Below are 13,357 nucleotides of genomic sequence, written 5' to 3' on the forward strand. Positions count from 1 at the left end.
AATTTGAAAATAGGTTTTTGCAACAAATTTGTTTAGTATCGCCCACTGTGCTATGTCTGATGTTGCCCATTTGGCAAATGTTTTTTCAGCAGCTCTAATATTTTGTATCTCTATGAGTGTCTGTCTGTGTGTGTGTGTATTTGTGTGTATTTGTGTCTGTATTAGTGCGTCCTGGACGAGTGTTTATGTTGGCGGATTCATGTCGTCACTGCGTGAAATGTGTGGCATATAAAGGGAAGTGGCGTCTGTGCCGAGGCTAGTTTTGAAATTTATGTAGCGCTGGTGAGTTGGTTTATTTTTCGGTGGCTACTGCTCGCCAGCATGACCATTAACTGCCATTGTCCGAGTATGTTCATGTCAGAGCGACAACCGAATGGAAGTGGAGGACTCTGACACCTCCAGCTTCAGTTCATGGCACTGCTGTTGATGGTCGTAAATGTCAGGATGCGCGTGTTTGCCAGGACAGTAAATGTCTTCAGCTGCAATTACAGCTAGCAATCCACGTACATATATGGCCGCAACAACAGCTGTTTTTGCTAAAAGTTTTTGGCTATTCTCCAGTCATAAATCAATCATCGCACAATAATTAAATGGGTTTTTTATTTCCTTTATATACATATACGAACTGTTTGTTGGTGACTGTATCCGCCAGGTGGCAGCTGCGACCTGATGCACAAATCAGTCAACAACTGCTTTTAGCTGACTCAGTGAGCTTTCAGGCCCCTCTACCCCGACGCTCGCAGTGCTCATCTGAGTGTCAGGGACGGCCATCAATTTATTGCCGATCATCATGCGATGCGCCAAGTGGAGCTGCCCCGTTGGGTTGGGCATCGAGCGAAGATGTTGCATCAAACAAATCATGTCATGTCACAATATTGAAGGTTCTTCTGATACGAGTGCTAAAAATATATTAAAAAAAAATAATAATAATTCTTTTATGCCATTTGGCAACATGTAAACCTGTAATCAGAGCTGGTTTGCTGCTCACTCAGCTGCCTGTTGCTTTGATTTCTTGAGAAGAAAATGTGTATGAATATATGCTAAGCAAAATGATAATTTGAACATTGCACTGCCTGCATATCCCCATCGTTCAACTGCAGTATATAGAATAGCAAAATAAACAAAAAAAAATCTTCACAGATCTGATGAATATTTCATGTTGCATAAATTGCTCAAAAAAGCAGCTCCGTTTTTTGGGTGGCGTGTCCTTTGCTCGTTACAATGGGCAGCTGAGTTTCTAAAGAAAATGAAACTAATCTGCAAATCAAACGCAAAACTTAAATAAGTGTTTGTAAATGTTGCACTTCTATGCGGTTCTCATGAATTAAAGTAAACCCAAAAAATGTAATAAATTATTATTGTCTTATTTTTGTATTATTATTATTTGCATATGTATATGTGCATACTTGCTTGTATGTATATAGATTTAAATGCATGTATATACGTCATGCAAATATGTATATCTGTATCTTTACTTACGCATGTGTACATATATGCCATGCCATATAGCATGCATATATGCGATGTAAATATGTATGCATATATGTCATGCAAATATGTATATGTATTAATGCACATATACTAAACGCACATCAAGTTAACTTCTAAGCGCAAATTAAAAAAAATTATTTAAACAAAATGCCTTTCCATGTGATTCTCAATAGATCAACAAAAAGGTACATGCTTAAAGCCCTTTTATTTAAGATAATATAATGTGTATAATTTATGCCTCTTTCTATCTGTTGGTTTTACAATAATTAGTTTTATTTTTATTTTTAATGAAATGTTTATATTAAAGTCTGTAACTATTTTTTATTTATAGATGGCAATTTAAATAGTCGTGCATATGCTTATGAAATTATTGGGTAAGTGCATATTTACATTTAAACTTATATATAAATAAATAAAAATACATGTTAAGCCAAGTCAAACTTGAGCACGAATTACCTCCTACTTGTTGTCTTATACAAATAAATGAAAATGCTTAAAAAGGAGGCAAAAAGTAAAAATCTGAAACATAAAATAGAATTGAATTTAATCAAGTTTCTGAAGTAAAACCTGTCGTACCATGTCTCTGCAGTTGGGTTATTTATTTTACAATATTCGAGAGCCCCTGCCCGTTCATCTCACGTCTATGTGCATGTCTATTGTTTAACTCTGTACGAAGCTTGCTGTCCGATCCAGACATCAGCCTGCGCATACCATATATACACTTGGTGTGGCTATCGAGACTTCTTCCCCCACATGTGAAGTCCAAAAACATACGTAAATGAAACTGTTATTTTTTTTGGTAAAATTATCAAATTTGGTTCACTTGATTGACTGCACTTTTGATGGGACTGCCGAAGCCAAGGTTCAATGCAGATGCAAGTCCAGATCCAACCCTGGCCTGTTGCTAACAGCCGAGCTGCCGCTTGCCGGAGCACGGGCCGTGGCACAGGGCATGTTACATACGTCAGGAAGAGGGTATTCGCTACAGTGGCACCTCAATGCCTCTCAGGCGTTGCCCCATTTACCGTCCGGTTCGGCCCTAATGGACTTTCGCAATCAGCTGTCAATGCTGCGAGCGGCTATTTATTTTTGCGCACTGCCAAGTGTCACCGACTTTGCGGCGATTCCATCAATCAATCGCGTCGAATTATAAATAACCAACGATATTGCGACTGCGCCTGACCCGAGCAAGCAACTGAGTTCTCCGGCTCTTGAGTGATGGTGACGATTTTGAAAAATTGCCAATCAAAGGCAAACCGCAAACAATTCCAAGTCACGTTGCAGTTGACATCAACATCGACTCTGGATCAATTCATGGGCCATGTGCCAAAAACAATGAATTGTTTCGGTTTCCAGTTGATGTTTACCCCCTCTAACTCCCCCCACCCCCACTCCGCCCGTTTGGCAGTCCAACGAATCGTTTTTGATGAATTACACGCCGAAGTGTGCACTGACAATTGTCCATGTCAGCGGCAAATTGTTTTGTAGTGGGCCGCTTAATTGTTGCGATTGTTGCCTCACAATTCATTTGCAATATCTCTGACTCTCACCTTCTCTAGCTATCTAGCTATCTCTATCATTTAGTGTGCAAATCTTTAAAGTAAACAATTTGATACATTTCCATCTGTGCTAGCATCGTGAACTTAGCACATTATTCTACGCTATGTGCAGCAGCTGAAGGTCACAGGACAATGAGTGGGGTGGATTTGTGTCGTATTCACAAATTAGTTGATGACATTAGGAAAATAAAATACAAAACAGCTGTTTTTTGGACCTAGTCGTAAAAGTTAGTCCGATTTTTTGATATCGCTTCCCGGCCTAGGTCATAAGTCCATATATATTCAATTCAACTCTTGCTATAAGACTTATAATAATACTTATATTGAATACTTTTCGTAAAGCAGGCAATCGTATATTCACATTACTTGCAATTTCTTTTGTTATAAGAAAATGCCCTAAATTCATTAAACTTAGTTGTTTGTTTCGTGAACCTTGAATTCGGAATCTTTTTATTTAAAGCCTTGCCATATTAATCCTAGCCCAAGCTCAGTCGGCAAACATATTAAGGATTGATGTATTACTAACTTTTTTAAAATAAACGAACAATCCTCAAACTAGATCGAACTGTATTTGATTAGAGATTTATGCACTAGAGGTTAGTTCTGGTTTGCAACTGCAGCAATCAATAATTTCTTATCAAACGGAAATCTGTTGGTCTGAATACACTGTAAGCAAAGCCACAGTGGCTTCAAAAATTAAGTGTATACGTGCATAGCAAGTATTACTAATAAATTTCCACTTGCTTTCACCACTCGGAGTCAGGTCTTGTGGCTGCTTAGCTGTCAAGTGCAGCGAATCAATCAAACCAATTGAGAACAGGGCGATGACGATGATGATGAGTGTGAGAGCACAACAAGTACCTCAATGTATCTCAAAGATACCCACAGCAGTGTTGTTGCTCGAAAACAATTACAATGTGTACGAGTTATGAGTGCAAGTATCCGAGTAGCATCGCATTATCATTTACATGAAATGCTTTAGTGTAGTACAATTTAAAGTGTCTCTCGATAATGTCAATATCATCATTCAACTTGAAGCATCAACCTGACTGCGTTTTCAATACCAACACGAATACCAATACCAATTCCATCGAACTGTGCCGGATTTCACCGATTGACAGGCCCTAGTCTCAGTCTCAGTCTCAGTCTCAGTCTCTGACTCCGGCACCATCTGCTGCTTAGTCTCCATCTGGAAATCAAAATCAAAATCCGCGCAAACAATCGATTCGACGACGACTGCATTCGCACTCGAGATCTTGTAGCGAAGTCACATAGTCACTCAGGCGAACTCGATGCCATCAATGTCATTATCAATATCAACAACGTGATTGGACAGAAACCCCTCTGGACGCGGCAATGAATCGATCTTCTCCGCCTTCTCCTTCTCCTGCTGCGTCGCGTCGTCATCGTGTAAACACAGACGCACCAACAACTGCACTCAATCAAAATTTTGATTATTTTGATATGGAGGTGCTTCAGACGCCGCTGCATGCTGCATGCCCCCGCGTTGCCCAGTTGCCCATTGATAAAGAGACCAAAAAACTAAACAACTAAAAAACCAAAACCAAATCCATATCCAGCCAAGAGCCAAGAGTCGATGCATACGCAACGGGATGGTGTGCGAGTTACAAGTATTTACTTGGGCTCTCGCCTATAATAACAACAACAACAGCAACAGCAACTGGGCCTAGAAGACAGCAGAGGGTCCGTCGTGTTGCTGGGATGTTCCCGCTCACAATTGCAGCTGCATCTCAATCTGCTTGTCAGCGTATCCATATCCATGATATTCGTGGAAGTTCCACTTGAGCGCCTCAATTGTAAGAGAATACGAATTTAATTGCAGAACACAAACATTAAGCGAAGACGAGCGCGGATCGTGCGTATTCACGGGGTGGCGGGTGTGGTAAATGGAAAAGATTTCAGGAAAAAGCAAATATTTTGAGTGCGCGTAGCTGAGCTGCGTTGAGCTTTAACAGCCAGATACAGGTACATATCTATTTACTTAAACTGATTATAATTGGACTTGTTTACGAACTTCAAGCGAAATTGATATTCTGTTCGCATGTACTCATCTGCGCAGCTTTCTTCAGCTCTATTAGAGTTGATTTTTGTTGACAAAAAGTTTTGTTTATGTTTGTCATCCTCTTGTCAAAGTACTTTTCAAATTGAAGTCAGAGTGAAAAAGATGCCATTAATAATGCTCGTTTAAGACATTTGCGTACTTTAAATGTTAAATTTAACAGGCAGATTAATTTGCAGCTCTCAATTGCCAATATTGTCGTCAGGGCGTGAGGAAAAGAATTTGGCTTGGATAAAAACCAAAAAACTTAAATTAAAAAAAATATATTAAAAGTAATAAAAATAATAAAAAAAAATAATAATAATAATAAATACGATATTAATATGACAAGATGAGATATGCACAATTACACTTTTCCTGATTTGTGATAATATTAAAAAAAAAAAATCATATTTTAAATTTATAATATGAATATAACTGAATATTAATTATATAAAGGGCTCATTACGTTACATTTCAGCAATAAAAAATGATATAGAAAAAAATAACCAAAAGCAAATAAAAATATATATAGAAAATAGAAAGAAAAATAAAAGAAAGCTCATTAACCTTTATTTGTTTACTCTCGGCTATTTGTGCACTTGAATCACAAGATCGAAAGCAAAGAAACCAATGAACGTTATAAAAGCAACACCTCAAGTGCCCAACACACACACACACACACACACACACATACACACACTCGCACACTCGGTTCGAGCCTGACTCGTATTGTCAATGATCTGTCATACGTGGTCGTAATATCTATGTGCGCCATTGTGTGAATCAGAAACTGAACTCGTTTTTACAGCTCGACCAGTCAAGTCGGTCAGATGCTGGACTCGATGGTGTTTGATTTGCTGGCTTGATTGATTGATTGCTTGACGTGGTGCGCCGCTCGATTTGAAGTAATGATTTTCGATATTTTGCGCGCGATTGGAGCTGAGCGTGATGATATACAAATTTCTGGATTGGTTCCCACAAATAATGACATTGCGATATTGGCGCGGCACGCACAAACTATATATATTGACACCACAGTGGAGCCTCGTCTTGCGGCCTGATTGACAACTTATTGAGTTGCGAGCTCTGCGAATGCGTGACTGTTGCGTCTTAACTGAACCCAAAAGAGAAGAAGAATATTTTGCATGCCGCAAGACGACGCATCCAAATCCGTAGCCAAATCTGAGCCCGCGTCTGTATCCCGGACAGACTAATCAACAATGCATCGATGTAAAGGTGAAGCTTCAGTTTCTGTGAAACGCCGTCAGCTGATGCTGCAGATATCGCGCACCATATACCCAGCTAAGTAATCCCGGCCTGCGTCTGCCAATCGTCTGGCCCTGGTTCTTCTGCCTCAGCCTCTGATGTGTCGTCGTCTGGCGCTATATCTTTAGCATCTCTGGCCATAAATAAGCGCAGACAGTCGAATGCTTCTCGCAAGGGCTTTGGCTTTGCCCTGACATACGAGTAACCAAGTAGGCAACTGCTCGTGCGACTTGTACTCATGTCCTACGGAACTCACGTGCATTTGGATCGAAGGCGAAGTATTTCGCACTGTCGATGGCAGATTGGCAAACTTTTGAAGTTGAGTACTTAAGGGGCATGCGAACTACTTGAACACCTAAATAGACACTTACTTGACTCTAAGCAACTGTGACAAATATTAGCTTACAAATAGACTGAACATAAATATTATTATTAATTTATTTTTTTCACATATATATACTTTTAAACATTTTTATACTGCATTTAAAAAACGTAATATTTGTCATCTAAAGGAATTGATTCGAACTTTAATCCAAACTGTTTTTGGGTTATAGTTTTAGTTTGAGTAATTGATCTTTCCTTTGCAACTTTCTACTCAAAATTCAGACAGAAAGTAGAAAACCTGCCAGCAAAAAGTCGAAGGTTGTGAAAATGTCAAAGGCAGCTTTCAATGCGACTAATACAAATAACAATGCCAATTAGACAACTCGTTAACAGATTCCCAGTGCCAGTGCCATTAGCTGGCGGTGCTCTTGTATCCAAATCCGAGCTCTCGTATCCCGATCCCAGTCCCAATCCCAAACCGAAATCGTATCGCTAGCCCAATGTCTGACAATTGCCACAGAGCAAAGAAATATCGCGAAATGCCAAACAAAACTCGTGAACTGTCAACATCTGAACTGCAGAGTCGGAGTTGGAGTTGGAGTTGGAGCGAGGTTTGCGTGTATGTCGCTTGGCTCATATCAGTCAAGACGAATCTCTCCGCTGGGCCGGCGAACAAGCAGACAAACACCAAGCCAAACAGACAGACAGACAGACAGACAGGCCAGAGATCGGGCAGAAAGTGAGAAGCCACAGAGAGAGATTTTAATTACATCTGCAATGGTCTGCGACTGCGACTTCCACTGGGACTGGGATTGGGATTGGGTACACAGTATGGCGTATGAAGCTGGGGCGCTGGCAATTATTTACATTAACACGATCACAACTCAGAGACACTGCACATGCATCATCGTGTGTTGTGCGATGTCGATCGAGATCGGACCCAGAGACCAGGGAGACCAGGGAACCCAGACGGCGACAGGCGTCGTCACAGTCACAGTCGCAGTCGCAGTCAGAGAGTCGTAGCTGGAGCTGGATTCTCGTTGCCTCTGTCTTGTATGCATATTAATTTATTGGAATCATGTTAGTGAGTCGATATTGATACAAATCCATTTTTGATCGCACTGGCTCGATACCACAGCGCATGTGTCGACTCCCAGTACAAGCTGCGCCCCAGGTTTACACCATCCACATCTGCATTCTGGGTCTGGCAGAGACTGGGCACATGCTGGGGCACTGACGGCAGCCACATTACACAACACACAGAACAGCAATCGCTACCAACTGGCCCAGTGGCAGTGGGCAGCAATTGCCCCCACCGATTCACCCGCAAATCGCATGCACAGCGATCGTATTGAGCCTTAATCCCTCGGCTATGGCTATCATGCGATTGCGGACAAGATCCGGACAGTTAAGGACGGACAAGACGAGGAGCAGCAGCTGCATGCCACATTTGATGGTTGTTGTTTTCTAATTAAATTCAATCGATTAAGCATTCGATTTACTGCCGCACACACAAGTCTAAGTCTCATCCTTATCAAGCTTATGTCTACGACATATCGCTGCACTTGAAAAAAAAAACGCACGCTTCTCTATCATAGAAAGAGTTGCTTTAAATGCTTGCACACTTTATATGCTGCCTTTAATTTAAATGAAATGGCTGCAAAAATTTCAAAATTGTGAAGCTATTTTCAAAAAATTTAACTGTAAATCGCAAATCTATGAGGAAATTCTATCACTTACTAAAGTCTTACCTGAAGACAATTCGAGCGTGGGTAGAGTTAAATCAATGGACGTGTATATTTATATTATCAACATGGTAGCTTATAAGATTATTGCCCTATTTTCTGTACCACATCTGTAGGGTCCTCATACGTTTGATTTTTTTCTGCAACTGCAAGATGGCATAGAGCAGGGCTTCGGCAGTGGGTGGGCAGCCGGGCACATAGATGTCGACGGGCACAATGCGATCACAGCCCCGCACCACCGAGTAGGAGTAGTGATAGTAGCCGCCGCCGTTGGCGCAGCTGCCCATTGAGATGACCCAGCGCGGTTCGGGCATTTGGTCATAGATCTTGCGCAGAGCTGGCGCCATTTTGTTGGTCAAGGTGCCAGCCACAATAATGACATCCGTTTGACGTGGCGATGCGCGGAAGACGACGCCAAAGCGATCCATATCGTAGCGCGGCGCGGCAATGTGCATCATTTCCACAGCACAACAGGCCAGGCCAAAGGTCATGGGCCACAGCGATCCCTTGCGACCCCAGTTCAGCAAATCATCCAGTCGCGTCACTGACCACTCAGCCCAGCCGACCTGTTGCCTGCCAAATGGAGAATAGCCCTTCTTGGGCGGCATACCGTGCTTATCCACATTGTGCATGGTCTTCTGCTCTCGCACAAACGCAGAGTTGATAAAGGGACCCAATTGAGCTCTAATTGTGGCTCGCCGTAATATTTCTAATGCCATCATTTTGTTGCTAAGGATTAGCAGGGAATCAGTTTACAGAAAGATTGATTTCTGAAGAAAGTAATATTTACTGAGTTTCTGTTCTATTTTGACTTCTCGAGATTTCAATTGGAATACGGATGTCAATTTGACAACTTGCTTATAATATTTTACAGCACTGTTTCTTCTTCCTTAAATTGACTTAAGTCGACCTTTGAATTATGTTATCGAAAATTAGATCTGAAAGGATTTTTTATTATTAATTTATATATATTTCTATTGTTATACCCTTGATCTTTTACATGTCACAATTACTGGCAATATTCTTATTTAATTGACCAGCACTTGGGAAAGCGAAATGTTATATAATTTATTGTTTTTTATTAATTTATCAACTAACAAAATGTGATTTTAACAAATCATATGTAGGCTCCATAGTTCACAGGTATATTCTTAGCTTATATAGTTTATCCAACAGTTCCTAGTCTTAAAAAATATCTTTGCCAGCACAAACAAACATTCGCACACGTCTGGGACATTTGAGCGCTTTTGACAAATGGGAAACTGAAACTTGGTTCAACGCCCATTTTGTCAGTTTCGTCTCAGTTTTGTGTGGCATGGACTTTAATCATTCCGTTCGCGACATGTCGCACTAATTGCCTCAATTAATTGTCCAAAATGTGTTTGTGTGGAACTTTCTACATCGAATTGATTAAAGTGTGATGCGATATGGGCGTGGTATTGCGCTGAGACAGGCGTGCAATCTATAAAAATTATTGCATCAAATCACAAAAAAAAAAAAAAAAAATTCCAGTGCGCTGTGCGACTGTCGTTGTCATATTGCTGGACCCAGGGGAGCGTTGAGGGCGGGAAGGGGAGTGGAGAGGGGCAGTGCCAGAGGGAGCTACCATGACAACAACACGTTGACGTCTGAGTCCAAGTCGAGAGCCGCTTGTTGGCTGTATGCCTAAGCATGCTGGGCATGTCAACAAGCGACTCGGACCCGGAGCTGCCAAAGGCCCCAGCAACAAGTCAACGCGCGCTGACAGCAACATGAGCGCAACAGCAACAGCAGCAGCAGCAGCAGCAACCACAACGACAGCAACAACAGCAGCAGCAGCAGCAGCAATAACAAACAAGAGCTGAACGATCGTCGATGGTGCGCTCAATGATTGGGATTGAGATCGGCATCTCGGGATCGCCATTGGTATCGGCATTAGTATCGAGATTCGGGCAACGGGCTACGGGCTTGGGGGCTGTGCTGGGCCAGAGTTGCTCATCTTCATCTCTGGACTGATCGCACGCACTGAGACACAAACCGCGTGTGTTTTTGTCGCAAATCGCCAGATTGCGATCTCATTAAAGCGAATTATTTGTGTTGCTGCTTATGTTCGGGCCTGTTGCATCTCTCACACTCGCTCTCCCCAGTGCCAGTGTACCAGATCTCAGATCCAGGAGCAGTCATTGCCAATAGTTTCGCTCTCAGTCGATTGTTGCTGCTGCTGCTGCTGTTGCATTCGTGATTGTTATCGCAGCAACAAACTTGTTGTTGTTGCTGTTGTTGTTGCCGTGAGTCGTTCTCGTTGCTCTGCAGTTGCCGATTTGCCAATCGTTTAAGCTTCCATACCCCCTCCATTTGTTGCTGTTGCTGTTGGGAGTAAAATGTGCGATTAACGCGCTGCCATCGCCATAATTTATGCTTGGCTCGTTGTCAATAAGTTTTAGGGTTGTCACCATTCCCCTTGTCACACGATCGGTGGCCAAAGTCAAATTTATGCCCAACGCTTAAACTTTGACTAGCAAAATGCAGCCCAGTGCTATGCAACCAGCAACAAAATTCCTTCTTGATTATATATGTGTATATTTTTATTTATAGAACTCAAACCTAGGAATGTGATTTAACAGATAATAAAGCAACAAGTGGAATAAGTTAAGAATGAGACTAGAAGACCTCCGCTTTAAATTTTAAAACTCTACCTGTCATAGATGAACGTATTCATATGAAAGTTATTCAATAAAGTTAAGTTAAGTAATTGTACATGTCAACTATTTTATTCAAATGAATAAGATTCAGCTCAATCAGCTCAGCTCAGTTTAATATAAATAATGAGTGGTTATTTTGCTGGCCAGCCACATATTACTCAACAAATGTTAAATGTGAGGGCTCTTAAATGGCTTGAGCTGTATTTATTTATACCAACACTTTGATTCGCACTGTTGACACATGGCCAAGCATATTTTGTAGTCCCAGGCACCGGTTGAGCTATTAGATACTCAGAGACCGCATCAATTCTGGCGCTGCTTGTTGTCGTATTGCTCCGCTGTCAGCCACAACAGATGACTCTGGTCGAGAGCAGCACTGGGAACAGTGGGAACAGTGGTAGCAGCTCGTGCTGGACTCCCACGAGTCTAATCAGTTGGTAATTTGAAGGGCAGAGCGAGTGATAGCTGAGCATCAACAGAGATGCTTCAGTGTTTGCCTGACTTATTGCAGGTGACTTTGTGTTGGGCTGCAAAATATGTGAATAAGGGGTTGGGGGGGCTGACCTACTCAGCGCAGCCCTTTCGCTTTTGTGGGGATTTTTGGCCATTTGTCCGTTTGCCGGACATTTGGTAAATGAATGGCCAGTGATTTGGCGGGCCAAATGAATGAATTAGTTCCTTGGAGACTTGCACAGCTCTTGCGGCTGAGATTTGCACCTTGATGGATGTTGTGCCCTGATGGAAATACCCCAACCCTTACCCGGCTACTATGTGAGCTCTGATAAATTTGCTTTATTGATAATAAATTTAATTTGCTTAAGAGTTTACAAAATACCAACAAAAAAAAAAAAAAAAAAAACGAAGCGTTTAAATATTTATTTTAATTTGAAATTGAAATATCGCATTGAGCGCGCGTTGAAAGATTTATGCGTTTGCATCAAACTGTGAGATAAATTGCCGCCAATGAAACCAGAACAAAAAACACAACATAAATGTTTACACTTCCGAGGTGTGTAGCAGCAGCTACTCCAGGGCATAAATATTGATAAATACTTTTAGTTCAATTCGTTTCGGTGCGTTGCGTAGTTCTTTGCAATTTTCACAATTTTCAAATACTCATAGCGTCTTAATGTTGCTGCTGTTGTTGTTGTTGCTGCCGCATTCAATTGTAATTAGGCGCTAGATTTGGCAGACTGTTGGCATTCCGGCAACAAGCCGAAAATGGATCTGCCCGGGCTCCATTTGGCCACTGGGATTTTCCGAGTTCGATTCCGTTGCACGTGGCCAAGAAAACCTGTTGCTGCTGCTGCTGCTGCTGCTGTTGTTGCTGCTGTTGTTGTTGTTGCTGCCGTTGCGCATGCGTGGACATTTTGGCCTTTGGCTAGTTTTCTATTAATTACACTGATTTATGTGCTCATTGTCCATTGTTGCTGCCGTTGGCCACTCACTGGCTTGCCAGTTGGTTCGCGACATTCGCTGACTTTATGATGGTTCACTTTTAATGGATCGTTGCCATCGACAAAAGAAAAGAAAATTCGGCAATTGCAGGCCATTGCGGACCATTGTTATCCGTGCGCTAAGAAAGTTGATTACAATACCCTTAACGAGATGCATAGATAAATAAGGAGTTACTCAAGCCAACATTCAGATCGTCCAATTTCATACAATAGAAAACCTGAAGAAATGCTTTCTTAAAGTACTATTGTAATACTCCTGTCGTGATGTTAGTAACTGTTTTGAAACGCATGACTGAACCACAAAATCTGTCCAAAAGAAAATATAAAGTGATAAGTTAAAACCAAACCTGGCCACAAAAGGCAGCTGCAGGAATGCACAAAGCGCGGAAAACACATCTGATCCAAGGTATCTTCGAGATTAGTTTTGTACTTAGTTTTAAGGATTTTCCATCTTATATTTATAACATTTTCTAAGAACTTTTTGTCCAAATTACCTATTTTTTGCAATTTACCTATTAACCTATTACCTATTATTATTTAAACTTGATTCAATATGATATAATATAAGTTTTCTAGTTTTGGTTTTAATGAAAATCAGATATTTACGTTATTATTATTTCTCTGAGCGAAGTCTTACGAATTCAACAATAATCGATGGGCTCTTGAGTTTTTGATGTTTTCACGGCATAATTTTAAGCCATTTCACCATCTCGTTAAAACATAATTTAAAATACCTTCAATTCAATATACACCTCTATCTCTATACTTCATA

General features: G+C 41.2%; 1 protein-coding gene and 1 long non-coding RNA gene across 2 annotated transcripts in view; one reads left to right on the forward strand and one right to left on the reverse strand.

Moving 5' to 3' along the window:
* LOC116651397 (uncharacterized) overlaps window positions 1-13,357 on the forward strand; it is a 151,035-nt gene that overhangs the window by 71,985 nt on the left and 65,693 nt on the right. The window contains exon 3 of the long non-coding RNA XR_011416729.1: window positions 1,823-1,865. This is a non-coding gene — a long non-coding RNA (uncharacterized lncRNA). The remainder of the gene's footprint in view (window positions 1-1,822; window positions 1,866-13,357) is intronic.
* Window positions 8,476-9,385, reverse strand: LOC6628963 (NADH-quinone oxidoreductase subunit B 2). The gene is made up of 2 exons (XM_002051532.4): window positions 9,238-9,385; window positions 8,476-9,176 (listed from the first exon to the last, which is right to left on the reverse strand). The coding sequence occupies exon 2, from the start codon at window positions 9,167-9,169 to the stop codon at window positions 8,540-8,542; it is 630 nt and encodes a 209-aa protein (XP_002051568.1). The 5' UTR covers window positions 9,170-9,176; window positions 9,238-9,385; the 3' UTR covers window positions 8,476-8,539.

Source organism: Drosophila virilis, chromosome 4, assembly GCF_030788295.1.
Source record: "Drosophila virilis strain 15010-1051.87 chromosome 4, Dvir_AGI_RSII-ME, whole genome shotgun sequence".
Taxonomy (NCBI): Eukaryota; Metazoa; Arthropoda; class Insecta; order Diptera; family Drosophilidae; genus Drosophila; species Drosophila virilis.